Source organism: Culex pipiens, chromosome 2 (genome assembly GCF_016801865.2).
Source record: "Culex pipiens pallens isolate TS chromosome 2, TS_CPP_V2, whole genome shotgun sequence".
NCBI classification, from domain to species: Eukaryota; Metazoa; Arthropoda; class Insecta; order Diptera; family Culicidae; genus Culex; species Culex pipiens.
Window position 1 is genome coordinate 117918909 of NC_068938.1, and position 13147 is coordinate 117932055.

General features: G+C 38.0%; 1 protein-coding gene across 3 annotated transcripts in view; it reads right to left on the bottom strand.

Annotated features, from left to right (window-relative positions):
• Window positions 1-3789: 3789 nt before the first annotated feature.
• The window catches only part of LOC120417922 (phosphatidylinositol-binding clathrin assembly protein LAP), a 54357-nt gene continuing 44999 nt past the window's right edge, over window positions 3790-13147 (bottom strand). For 2 of the 3 annotated variants that reach the window (XM_039580158.2, XM_039580157.2), the window contains exons 11-14: window positions 6747-6873; window positions 6214-6316; window positions 5742-5831; window positions 3790-4431 (exon numbers count right to left, since the gene is read on the bottom strand). In XM_039580158.2, coding sequence (XP_039436092.1) covers window positions 4252-4431; window positions 5742-5831; window positions 6214-6316; window positions 6747-6873 — 500 coding nt within the window. In that variant the 3' untranslated portion in view covers window positions 3790-4251. The remainder of the gene's footprint in view (window positions 4432-5741; window positions 5832-6213; window positions 6317-6746; window positions 6874-13147) is intronic. The other variant, XM_039580160.2, reaches the window with a different exon arrangement.

Consider the following 13147-nt stretch of genomic DNA (forward strand, 5'->3'; position numbering starts at 1 on the left):
CAATGAAATTAATCTTAAATAGAATACACTTTATAGTTTTTTTTTGTATCCAGGTTTTTAAGCGAAGATGGCGTTCGAATGGTGAACGCCCGAAATGTTCAAATCGCGCAGTAGCACCAACATTAGAAAAAAAAGTGTGGCTGTCATGCCGTGTCACACTTGTTTCGTAATGTTGATACCACTTCGTGATTTTGACATTTCGGGCGTTCACCATTCGAACGCCATCTTCGCTTAAAAATCTGGATAGCCTCAAAAAGCTGTGTGCGTGTTACAAATCTTTGTTTCTTTAATATTATTCCTCTCCTTCCTTCTGTTCTTCGCGCACTTCCCGCTACGCACACTTGCACTCCTCACTACGCACTCAAATCTGGAGTTTTGTTAATGTCTAGTAAACCAAATTTTCAGTTTTTGCTTTTTGGATGTTTTTTATTACCCCTGGCTCAAGACGGTTTCAAGAACACCCAAAAAGCAAAAACTGGAAATTTGGTTTATTGGACCTTTTTTTAAAAAAAAAACTCCAGAAATGTCTTCCCCTTTCACCGCAGCCACTTCGTCGGACACCCTGCACGTCGTCGTTAAATTTGTACTCGGACGTAGACTCCGGCCGATTTCGACCTCTTGCTGGATCGAACTTTCACAGGAACTACGAGACTCCATTACACCTTTTCGCGCACTTTCTGTATCCAACCACGACAAATCTGACTGCCGTTGGGCCAATATAGAATCACCTTAGCACCTGCCATCAAACTGAGCTGGGAGTGTGTACCCTTGGTCATCAGCTGACCCGAGTGCGGTGGTGTTCCTCCTTCTTGTAAATTGTGGCCGGACTAGAACCCCCGGCAGCACGTGGACCATACGCAATCCACGATCGAAATAGTTCCTGTAGAAAAGAGAAAAGAAAACAATAAATTAATAACACTCAAACAAGGAAAACATCGAGCCGAAATCCGTTTGTTTATACCCAAGCAGGCCATAGAAATTGTCTGCAGGTGTCCACCTCGTTGATCTTCCAAAAAAAAAATCATCGCAGTTCAAATACTCACCCAAGTTGCAGAAAAATTAGAACTCCCGTCAACATTCCGGATCCGTCACTCGGCAGAACGGTCCAACCAACTGGGAACGCGTTTAGCACCTTGCCAGCTGTCTTTTGTCCTGGAGGCCACGCCTCGACGTCGGCCGAACCTGCTTTCGATTCGAGAGCCTCTGTTGAGTTTGGTCCCGGAATCGAATGGTAAAAGAAGTCCCTATAAAAAAAAGAAACACAACTTAGAAAATGCTGGCTGCTGCTAGTGAGATTCCGTCCTCTCCAATTATCACGAAACTCCCAATACTTACCAAAATCTGTAAAGTTTCCGCCTTCCCAGAGCTGTTCCGGATCGATAACCCGGCGGATTTGACGCCGGAGGTGACTTTTTCACATTCACTCGCGATTTTTTTTTTAATTTCGTTCAACACCACGGCCAAACACAAACGATACCAACAGGATTGAACACGCGCGCGGGAGAAAAAATGACAGCTCAACCATGGTGCGTCGTACGAGTTCAGTGTAATGGTGTGTCCGTTGCAAGAGCGTCGGCTGCATAGGTTAAGTGTCATGTTGGATTGGTTGGGTTCGTTTATTGTTATCAGGGGTGACATTGGGTCTAAGGGGGGAGGGGTGAGGGGGGAAGGGTGGAGGCGTGGGGGGGGGGTGGGTGTTTAAATGTTCAAATGTTTAAATGTAAAAATGTGAAAATGTAAAAATGTATAAATGTAAAAATGTAAAAATGCAAAATTTAAAAATTTAAAAATTTAAAAATTTAAAAATTTAAAAATTTAAAAATTTAAAAATTTAAAAATTTAAAAATTTAAAAATTTAAAAATTTAAAAATTTAAAAATTTAAAAATTTAAAAATTTAAAAATTTAAAAATTTAAAAATTTAAAAATTTAAAAATTTAAAAATTTAAAAATTTAAAAATTTAAAAATGTAAAAATGTTAGAAATGTGAAAATGTAAAAACTTCGACATTTCAAAATGCTAAAGTGTCAAATGGAATTTTTTTTTATGTTCTTGAATTTAAAAATTAATATATTGTGTTGGCAATTGTTCACGCTCCTTACAAAAAAAAGTGTGTGGACACCTAATCTATGAAAACCTAAAAGCAGCAAACACAAAATAAACTCTAAACACTGAAGGTTGAGACACAGAGCTTGTCTGTGGTTGAGTGTTCAACATTAAAATAGTGCATTTTATCAAAATATCACATATGACTGTTTAAAATTCAATTTAGCATTGAAATTTTATTTCTTGTATATTAAAATTCATTCTCAATACTTACCAAGTTTAACTTTTTTTAAATCCTTAAAACGAAACGAAAACGAAGTTGACTTTATAGCTGTTGGCCACCATTGCTATCCAGGTTTATAAGCGAAGATGGCGTTCGAATTATAAACGCCCGAAATGTCAAAATCGCGCAGTAGCACCAACATTAGAAAAAAAAAGTATGGCTGTCATGCCATGGCACACTTTTTTCGTAATGTTGGTACCACTGCGTGATTTTGACATTTCGAACGCCATTTTCGCTTAAAAATCTGGATAGTTTGCTAGTACCAACCACTAGTGTCTTCTTTTTATCTACAAGGACTTTGCCGCCCTGGGCTCCTAATTTTACGAGACCATGTCACGGAGCGAAGGCGCTGAAAACCCATCCTGACACTTAGCATTTCAGGGTGCCCGCTACGGGATCCGAACCGGCGACTTGCCGGCGACCTCTGGATTGAGAGTCCAGTGCGCGGTCCGATTGATCCACACGGAATGGACAATCTTTAATCAATTTAATTTAATTTTTATCCTTGCAAATATTTTTCATAGTTTATGTCGCTTTCTTCAAAATCGGCTCGAAAAATCAGGAGGTAAAAAAATCATTAACTTATTTTTTAATGGAATTAGAAGTCTAATCAGCTGAAAACAATTTTAAATGCATTTACTGCGTTGATAAACTTATTTAGCATGTTTGAGCGCGTTTAAAAATATGTTTAATGTTTGTGAAATTGAGGCAGTACCGCAATTTTTTTTTGCAAAACAAAAAATTTGTATTGAACTTAGATATTTTGAAAACTAAAGATTGCAAAACAATTGACCAGGTGTAAAATGCATTTTAAAACACTTGTTTCATTCAAATATTGAATCCATTTGAAGCTGGCGTATTTTATATTTCAAAGAATAACAATTTTCCATTACGTAACTAAGATATTACAATGGAATTTACTATTGCTAAAAAATTTAAAAAATACATCATCATATTACTAATGTCAAAACTATGCAATTTGATGTATCCATACATTTTACGGTAGCTTATTTGTTATAACTTTATGAGACTTCCAATAACAAAACCTTCCAATTAGCTGTAACCATGAATTTTATAGTAGCTTCATCGTCATTCCAATGAAGTTGTAAAAAGTCAACAATAAACTTACCATAAATATTATAATATGTATTGTAATTGCTTAGTTTTAACAGTGCAAATCATCATATAATTTTATGCGGGACATGGAAGATCCTAGTGGAAAAATACTAGAAGGTTTTTCACGTAACTTCAACGTGAAATCATTTTTTTGCCAGTACACTTTCACATTATTTTTACGTGTATCACGTAAAAGGGGCATAGCGAGGGGAAAATTGGGGTTACGTGATTTTTCACGTAGCATCAACGTGTGGATTTTTTTGAGTGTCCCAGAGAGGGATAAGCGTGCCGCAGCCAACTGTGATAGGGCGTCCTCAGAATACTAATGCTAAAAAAACAAGTAAGGTTTTCTTGATATATCGTAAGTTTATTCGTAACCAAACAACTACTTGTAGGAAAACCTAAGCGATCAACATACTTTTCCAGAAGCGACACTATTTTCAGTTATTTAGAAGCATCTATGATTAATAATATGTTCTCACATTTCACATTTTGTTGCTCGTTTATTGTGATTATTGTACAATACTCATAAACAACAGATATTTTACATCATCTTTATTATAGTTTTGATTAACATTTAAATATTGAGTTGCGTCCATGCTGCATTGGCGCACATTATAACATAGGTATATATGCATATCTTACATGAATATCATCATTAAGTTTTTCGTTAGCAATGAATATCGTGAATACATGAACTTATTTATTCAATAGTCATTGTGGGAATTCATGTGAAGTTTTGTTTTGTTCAACATCTACATAGTTATTGCATTTTAATATTTATGCCCGGATTTGCTGCTTATTGTTTTTAGAGTGCTCCGAATGGGTCCAGCTGAATGTTTGCCGCGCTAGCCGGGGGTTGCGTGGGCTGTGGCAGCGGAGATTGACCAATGACACCGTGCGGCTGCGACTGTTGCATAACCATGCCAGCAGGTTGTGGAGATCCCATCATCGGATTCATCATGGGCCTGATTTGGGGCATTCCCTGCTGTAAAAATAATAGTAATAAAATATAAATATGTTTGTACATTTTTGTAAAAGCATAAAGTGCAAAACCAAAAACTGTATGAATTGAGAACAAAATCTTGTTTTGAACTCTGAAGATCTTAAAGCTTTCACCATAGTAAAATGAAATAAGGAAAAATATTGGTCTAATTTTAAATAATCTAAACAATTCTTTACGAACAGTTTTGGCTTCGTCTCTATAGTTTTCAAAAGAGTCTCGAAGCAGTAGGGTAGAGTAGTCATCAATGAGACACGGGGAAATGGCTCTCACAAGACATAGTTTCAACCAAACAGGCTCATATTTGGGGGAAAGGTGTGTCTACTAGATACACGTCTGCCATAATAGTGGCTTTGGTTATGGCCGCTCCCTTGCAAAGTTATTCATACATGTTTGATTCTGAGGTGTAAAAGTAAATTTTGCCTAAAAATTACATTTTCGTTCATAGGCTACCATTAACACAAAAACTAATTTCTCCAAATTTCTTTCGTCATTTCACAGGGCATGAGTTGGGTTACAATTTCCTTTTATTAGGTTTGACCAAAATTTAGAATATACCCAGGATCCAAGGCTGTCACATTGTTCCCCACTCTTTTCTGCCCATGGGTAACAATGAGACACTTTGATTTTTCTTCATTAAACTTTTCAAAATCTATGGAAATGTTTCAAAACATGAGTTGGAAGTGATTTTTGGCATATTTATTGAGTTTGAACTTCATTTAAGCAAACATATAAAGTTATTTCGTAAATTATATGGATTTTACCAAATTTAAATACTTTTTAGTATAACTTTTGTTAATTGAAGTTTCATGTTGACAAAATTGGTTGAAAATGTTTAAAGCAAGTCTCCTGCAATGGAACAATATAAAAACATGATGTTTTACTAGAAAAGTATTGATTTTCGTAGAGTGTCTCATTGTTCCCCACCTGTCTCATTGTTCCTGCCAAGTGCGTCTACAATGAGACAGTTGAATAACTCTGGCTGTAGACGTCAGATCGATCTCATATTTTGGTCAATGTTAGAACACATTAAAAGAAAGTAAATGCAACAAAAAGCTCATGAAAACATGCTGATGAAAAAAAATACAAAAATCGTTGAAAGTTAAAAACCAAAAGTGTCTCATTGATGACTACACTACCCTAATTGCTTTTTATTAGAAAATAAAGCAATAGTTTTGGTAGAAACAAATGATTCTAGAGAAAAGTTAGTATGATATCAACACTTAATTAACAAACAAACACACACACACACATACATACCGCTACACGGTTATTGTTATATTAATTACACTTACCTGCAACATGTACGTTGGTACTACGGGGTAAGAAGTGTGAATAATTGGTTGAATAGTGCTAGGAGCAGGGCAAACTGTCATACCTTGCGCCTTTTGTCAATGTTGATGTAGATTCATTGTAAAGTAAATTGTTGAATATAATACAAAAGAATAACAACCGAAAAAGAAAAAAAAAACAAAAGAAAAAAGAATGAAACCATAGACTCTACCGCCTTAGGATCTATTCATCTATTCAGTTAACAAAATTCATCAAGCAACATGTTCCAATCGATCCGAAAGTTTTCACCGAGAAAAAGCAAAACCAAGAGAAAGAACTCGATAAAGAGAAAAAAACAGGCAATAAGCAGTCATCAAACTGTGCATGTAACTGCATCTAAAGACAGAATATTCAAAGTACACTTAAACACCAATCTTTGTAAATTTATATTATTTACATTCATAAACTAGTTTAACATAGGCTTACAGTACTTACCATTGGTTTGTATCCCGATTGATTTGTCGCCGGCTGTGGCTGAGGAGACCAACCAACCGATCCAGGTTTTGTTGTGTTTTTGGGAGAATTCCACTGAACATTTCTGTAGTTGAGGGAGAGCCAAAACAAACACATTTGCGGACATTAGAACGCACTTAGGCGAGTATGAGCTTTAAAAATGATAGATTTTCTGATTACAGCCAATACAGCCCAAAACTTTTGCAATCAATAGGGTGTCCCAAAAAAAAGGATGTTGTAGGGCATGCCCATAGGACTCTCATGTCTAGTGTCAATTATTATTCTGTATTCATATTGATCCACGAAGCTGCCATTTTTTGTTACTTTATTTGGAGCTTAGAATTCTAATCTTTTTCTTAAAAAAATTGCAAAAACCCGATTTATACAAAATAACTAACATATGCATAAATGGATAAATGTACGAACTGTGCTGAAAAAATCTTCTATCCCGCGACATCGCGTTTTATGACAACCTATTGTACAACTGTTATTACACAAAAATTAACGCGACTTACTTGATTTGCGCCGATGACGTTTTATTGATAGATAAGCTTTCTGCCAGCGATGCCAATGAGCTATCTAAATCTCCTGTGAGCACCTTTCCTGGCTGTTGAGCAGTTGTTGCTAACGGTGCGCTTTCTCCTGCAAATGAAAATGTTCATGAGTCATTTCTACCCTTTCCTTTGCTCTTCGCCGATTGGTCTTGAATAATGTTTTTTGTGTTTAAAAAATACCTACAACTAGAAAGGTGGTGTTACGGAATCCGTAACAAAAAAAGAGGCTTGTTCCAAAACCTGAATATTTCACAACTGCTGGTTATTTGAAATTTGTTGGAACCTTTCAGTTTTTAGAACTAGCCTCTTTCTCTGTTACGAATTCCGTAACATTTTGATTTTTTCGTTTAGTGCCTCTTATCGCTTATCTGTCCGGAAGCCCAAAGTCAATGATATCATGCATGGACATGTAGCAATCAGGAACTGTGCGACCACCTGTCTGTATCGTGCTACAGGTATCTTGAGTGGTAGGAGACGGATGCTTGCAACACACGGTGTGGTTTGGTCACCTTAATGAAAGATCGACAACGATCTGAATTGTGTTCCTGGGAGAATGCACTCGTAAGATCTATCGTAGCTTTCACCGTAATCTAATTTTTACCATGCTTGATCGGATCGCGGCCTACTAGTCTAGTGAGGACAATTGAACATATCCGTCTACTTCGACTGATCTGGCCTATTGCGATCGGCCAAAATTGTGTTCGTGCCGTCGCAGGCATTTTCTCTTGAGACTTCCTGCTTGCGATGTTTTGTCGGGGGGATTGTCAGGTTTCTGCTTACTCTCGTTGAAGCCGAAGTCAAGTACAGCCAGCTTTAAAGCGAATCGATCGTACAGCCGATCACCCGTGCGCACGGATGCGCTTAGGGTGCCCACAGGAAAAATATATATCAGAATCTGTCATAGAAGATATTCTCACTTCTCTGGCAACTTCAGAGCCAGTTACATCACAGTTCTTTGTGCTCCGCGAAAAATCCGTTTTCACGTTGCGATCGTACCGTCAAGTCGCGAGTTAGTGTGTCCGCGATGCGGAAAGGCGCTTCGACCCACCGCAACCCGTTTTTAAACTCGGGCCATTCGCGGAACTCGTCTCCCGGACGAGTGACAAAATGTTCCACATCGAACAACCAAACAAGCCAATCTGCCATCTTGTCTGCACTTGATGGATTAGACTCCACCAAACTTCATCCTCTGTACCAGCCCAGAAGTCCAGTGCAAACCAGATCCAAGAATAAATCTGGACATCCCGCGCCGGTTCCAGGTAATCCAGCCACAGCCTCCAGCAGCAGCGCTTCAGCAACGATCCCAACCAGCAACACGTTCGACGCACTCTCAATTGGTTCGGATGACGAAAACGACGACAACGACCTTGAAGTCCAGTCACCCGAAAATTCAACGCCAGCCAAACAAAAGGCTAGCCGTCTGCCGCCAATACACATTGTTGGTATGGATATACCTTCAACAATAACAGTGCTCAATAAAGCCGGTGTCCAACTGAGCGACACTGTCCAGTATCTGCTCAAGCTGACAAAAACCTCTGTTCAGCTGATGGCAAAAACTAAAGATGTTTTTTCTGCGGTGCTATCAGCGCTGAAGAAAAACAACATTAATTTCTTCACCTACAACGTGGCTGAAGACAATCCTACCAAGATCGTCTTACAAGGACTGCCAGAAATCAGCATCCCAGATCTGAAGGAGGAACTGGAGCTAATTAATATTACCCCCCGGGACATCAAGCTACTTCACAAATCCAACGAAAATGATTACGCGCTCTACCTTCTCTACTTCACCAAGGGAACGGTGAAACTGCAAGACCTACGCAAGGTGAAATCCATCTTCCATGTTGTTGTCTCGTGGAGATATTTCACTAGGCGGCCTACGGACGCGGCCCAATGTCACCGGTGCCAGCGATTCGGGCATGGTTCTCGGAACTGTAATCTTCCGCCAAAATGCGTAAAATGTGGGGAGTCCCATTTTACCGACAAGTGCTCGTTGCCGCAGAGAGCGAACCTCGGAGTTGGGAACAATGCAGAGGTTCACAAACTGCTTGTCAAATGTGTGAACTGTAAAGGTAATCACACAGCAAATTACCGTGGATGCACCGCCAGGAAGGAATACCTCGAGAAGCTGGAGAACAACAAAAAGAAGAAACCAGCCAACTCAACGCAAAAATCTGCCAGTTCATCGGCTGCAGCTCAAGTCAACCAGGGATCTGCTGGGAAACCAAATCCACCCGGGTTTCGGACGTACGCTAACGTCACTGCTGGAAACACAGCACAGGACGGGGTAGCTGATGGTGATCTCTTCACGATCACGGAATTTCTCGCCCTCGCGAGAGAAATGTTTACTCGCCTTCGTGGTTGCCGAAATAAGGAGCAACAGTTCTTAGCCTTAGGGGAACTTATGACGAAATACGTGTACTCAGCCTGAGTTTTACAACTGTGATTTAACATTTAAGCTTCCTTCTCCTATCCCCCATCTTTAACAAGTGAAGTAGGTTTTTTGCTTGATTTCCCTGCTTTTGTTTATTCTTTGCTCCTATTTATAAAATCGCATATTTAATTTTCTAAGCAATAATTCATAGCTGTAAGGAAATCCAAAGCTCTATTTTGTCAACAAATTGAACTCATTGTACATTGCTAACTGGTGAAATAAAAATTGAATTGAATTGAATTGAATTGAAGATATTCGCAATTCGCAATTTTCAGTGTAAGAACGGGCCTTGACCGATCTTATGCACTAGGTTCCCGACGAACACGCACTGCCCTTACACCTACATCTCACCCTTGCTCTGAGTCAGTACGAGCAACACGCTAGAACACGCTTTGAGTGTTCGTGCCGGGGGTGGTACATTACGTAGGGTTTGATGTAAGTATAAGCACCTAACCATTTAAAGTGTGCCTATCAATTTTCATTAAAGCAAAAACTGTTTTATTTTTAGTTTGAATTCAAAAACTTATTGTTATTTTACTGTGTATTGTTTTCTCCTAAAATCTTCCCTAATGTTGAATCGTGTTTATCTGTTGCTATTTTTTTTGTCGCGGTGTTTTGTTACAATTTTTGGTCCTAAGCATGTTATAAAAGTTTGCCAAAAATACAATAGTAATATTTGTGTTAATCCTTTAACCATTCCATAAATTGAGTAAGGGCTCATACCTCACTTGTTTGAAAAAAGGGTGAAGATTGAAAACAATAGACAGTAAAAGAGAATTTATTTTATAAAAATCAAGTATCAATAGTAAGAGAATGATGAGCGTATTTTGAAGAATAAAAATGAGAAGCTAGATGTATTAGATGTAAAATTAGACAATAGTTAATAAATAGAGATACAAAACAAGCTTAGATTATAGTAATGATAATTTATAGGACAGATAAAGAATTATTTAAATAAATAAATTCGCAATAAAATCAAAAAAGATTAGTCGAATGATAAATAGACTTGATATTACTAGTACATTAAGGAAAAGTATATTTTTAAGGAAGAAAAAAAAAAACAAAACAAAGTCTGTTACAGCCAGGCTTGCAAAATGTTTCCAACCCAGCGTACACATGAAGCAAACCAAAATGTCAGTTCACTGCTAGCATCTAACTGTAAGCCTACTGTGTCCGTTCAACCACTGCCGCCTGACTCGTGCCGGTCGGCTGCTGGAGAATGAGAGACTTGAAAAAATGAGCTACACTCACTCAATTCGTGTCGTATGACTGACTCGTAAAATCCTCTCTAAACACTATTTTAACTATTTTTAAACAATTGAATGGTTCTAGACTGTGCAAAACACTTAAAACAACCATAACTTATATTCAAAATAACATTTCCACGCATAAATACCAACTTTTTGTGTAAAAACTAGTTTCTTTAAGTGTGTGCGTACAACGTCGAATGAGCGTTGGTCGACTACTGCCTCGAATTGCAGCTGCTCAGTGAGCTAGGGCACTCACGACTGAGTCGGGTTTGTTTATGTCACGGTTTTGCGGTTCAGTGAATGGATCTGAAAAAATCGTGTATGCGTCGCCGATTTTCGCGTCAGGACCCCTGACATTTTCAGCTCTGGTTACAGCAGTACCAATTGATAGAAAAGAGTGGAAAAGCTTTGAGAGATAAGAGAATCAAAAGTTAGTTAAATTAAAATCAAATGTTGGATATTAAATAGAAGAATCAGTGAAGAATTGGGAATCAGAGGAGCAAAATAAAAATAGGAGATAGGTGGTGGCTGAGAATGAAGAGAAGAGAAACCCCGTTGTGCGATGTTTCAAGTACATCCACAGCAGTTGACTCAACATACTGCGAATCAAAACGATACCGTCTACAATCACAAATTACTTCCCTTTCCCACATTGTCGCGCCCCTTTCTTTTAGCCGTCTCGACTCTGACCCGCGGTGGTCAAAGGTTTACGATCCGTTTCCACAGGCCACCAGCTAGGTCATCATGAAAACCAATCCAACGTGGAGGTAAGAAAATAGGACACTCGCAAGGAACCAGAGCTATACTGTTCTGATCAAGATAATTCGGATGATCTAACAGAACTACGGATGTAGTTAGTTACGCTCCTTCCAGGATGTTCCTTACGTGGACGTCAACCGAAGAGCACGCAACAAGGTCAGTGCCATTGCATGCTCTTAGGTATCAATCCTTGGCCTGCAGAATCTGTCATAGAAGATATTCTACAAAAAATGTTACCTTTTATAACAGATTTTGCAGCAAGGCCATAGATAGTGCGTCCATCCCGGGAATTCCCGGGACAAAAATATCGGGATTTTTCCAAAACCGGGAATTCCCGAATCCCGGGATTTTCTATAATTTGTCCCGGGAATTCCCGAAATTGAAAAAAATCATATTTTGGTCTGGAAATTCAGATTTGGTTCTGAAATTAGTAGAACAATAAAATGAATTAAAATTTGTATTAAGAAAATCTCAGCATTAAATTGGCTTTTTTGGAAAAAATATTATAATTTTAATTAACAGGTGCCTAGTGCATTAAATTTTTTCTCTATTATTTTTTTTAAAGACTGGATATATTTACGTATTTTCGCAATTCGCAATTTTCAGTGTAAGAACGGGCCTTGACCGATCTTATGCACTAGGTTCCCGACGAACACGCACTGCCCTTACACCTACATCTCACCCTTGCTCTGAGTCAGTACGAGCAGCACGCTAGAACACGCTTTGAGTGTTCGTGCCAGGCATGCACACCTTCTTTTCCGGTTACGCATTTTAACTCGGCCGGGGGTGGTACATTACGTAGGGTTTGATGTAAGTATAAGCGCCTAACCATTTATAGTGTGCCTATCAATTTTCATTTAAGCAAGAACTGTTTTATTTTTAGTTTGAATTCAAAAACTAGTTGTTATTCTACTGTGTACTGTTTTCTCCTGAGATCTTCCCTAATGTTTAATCGTGTTAATCTGTTGCTATTTCTTCTGTCGCGGTGTTTTGTTACAATGTTTTGGACCTAAGCATGTTATTCAAAAGTTTACCAAAAGTACAATAGTAATATTTGTGTTAATCCTTTAACCATTCCATAAATTGAGTAAGGGCTCAAACCTCACTTGTTTGAAAAAAAGGGTAAAGATTGAAAACAATAGACAGTAAAAGAGAATTTATTTTATAAAAATCAAGTATCAATAGTAAGAGAATGATGAGCGTATTTTGAAGAATAAAAATGAGAAGCTAGATGTATTAGATGTAAAATTAGACAATAATTAATAAATAGAGATACAAAACAAGCATAGATTATAGTAATGATAATTTATAGAATTATTCAAATAAATAAATTCGCAATAAAATCAAAAAAGATTAGGCGAATGATAAATAGACTTGATATTACTAGTACAAGTATATTTTTAAGGAAAAAAAACAAAACAAAGTTAGTTACAGCAGTATCAATTGATAGAAAAGAGTGAAAAAGCTTTGAGAGATAAGTGAATCAAAAGTTAGTAAAATTAAAATCAAATGTTGGATATTAAATAGAAGAATCAGTGAAGAATTGGGAATCAGAAGAGCAAAATAAAAATAGGAGATAGGTGGTAGCTGAGAATGAAGAGAAGAGAAACCCCGTTGTGCGATGTTTCAGGTACATCCACAGCAGTTGACTCAACATACTGCGAATCAAAACAATACCGTCTACAATCACAAATTACTTCCCTTTCCCACATTGTTGCGCCCCTTTCTTTTAGCCGTCTCGACTCTGACCCGCGGTGGTCAAAGGTTTACGATCCGTTTCCACAGGCCACCAGCTAGGTCATCATGAAAACCAAGCCAACGTGGAGGTAAGAAAATAGGACACTCGCAAGGAACCAGAGCTATACTGTTCTGATCAAGATAATTCGGATGATCTAACAGAACTACGGATGTAGTTAGTTACG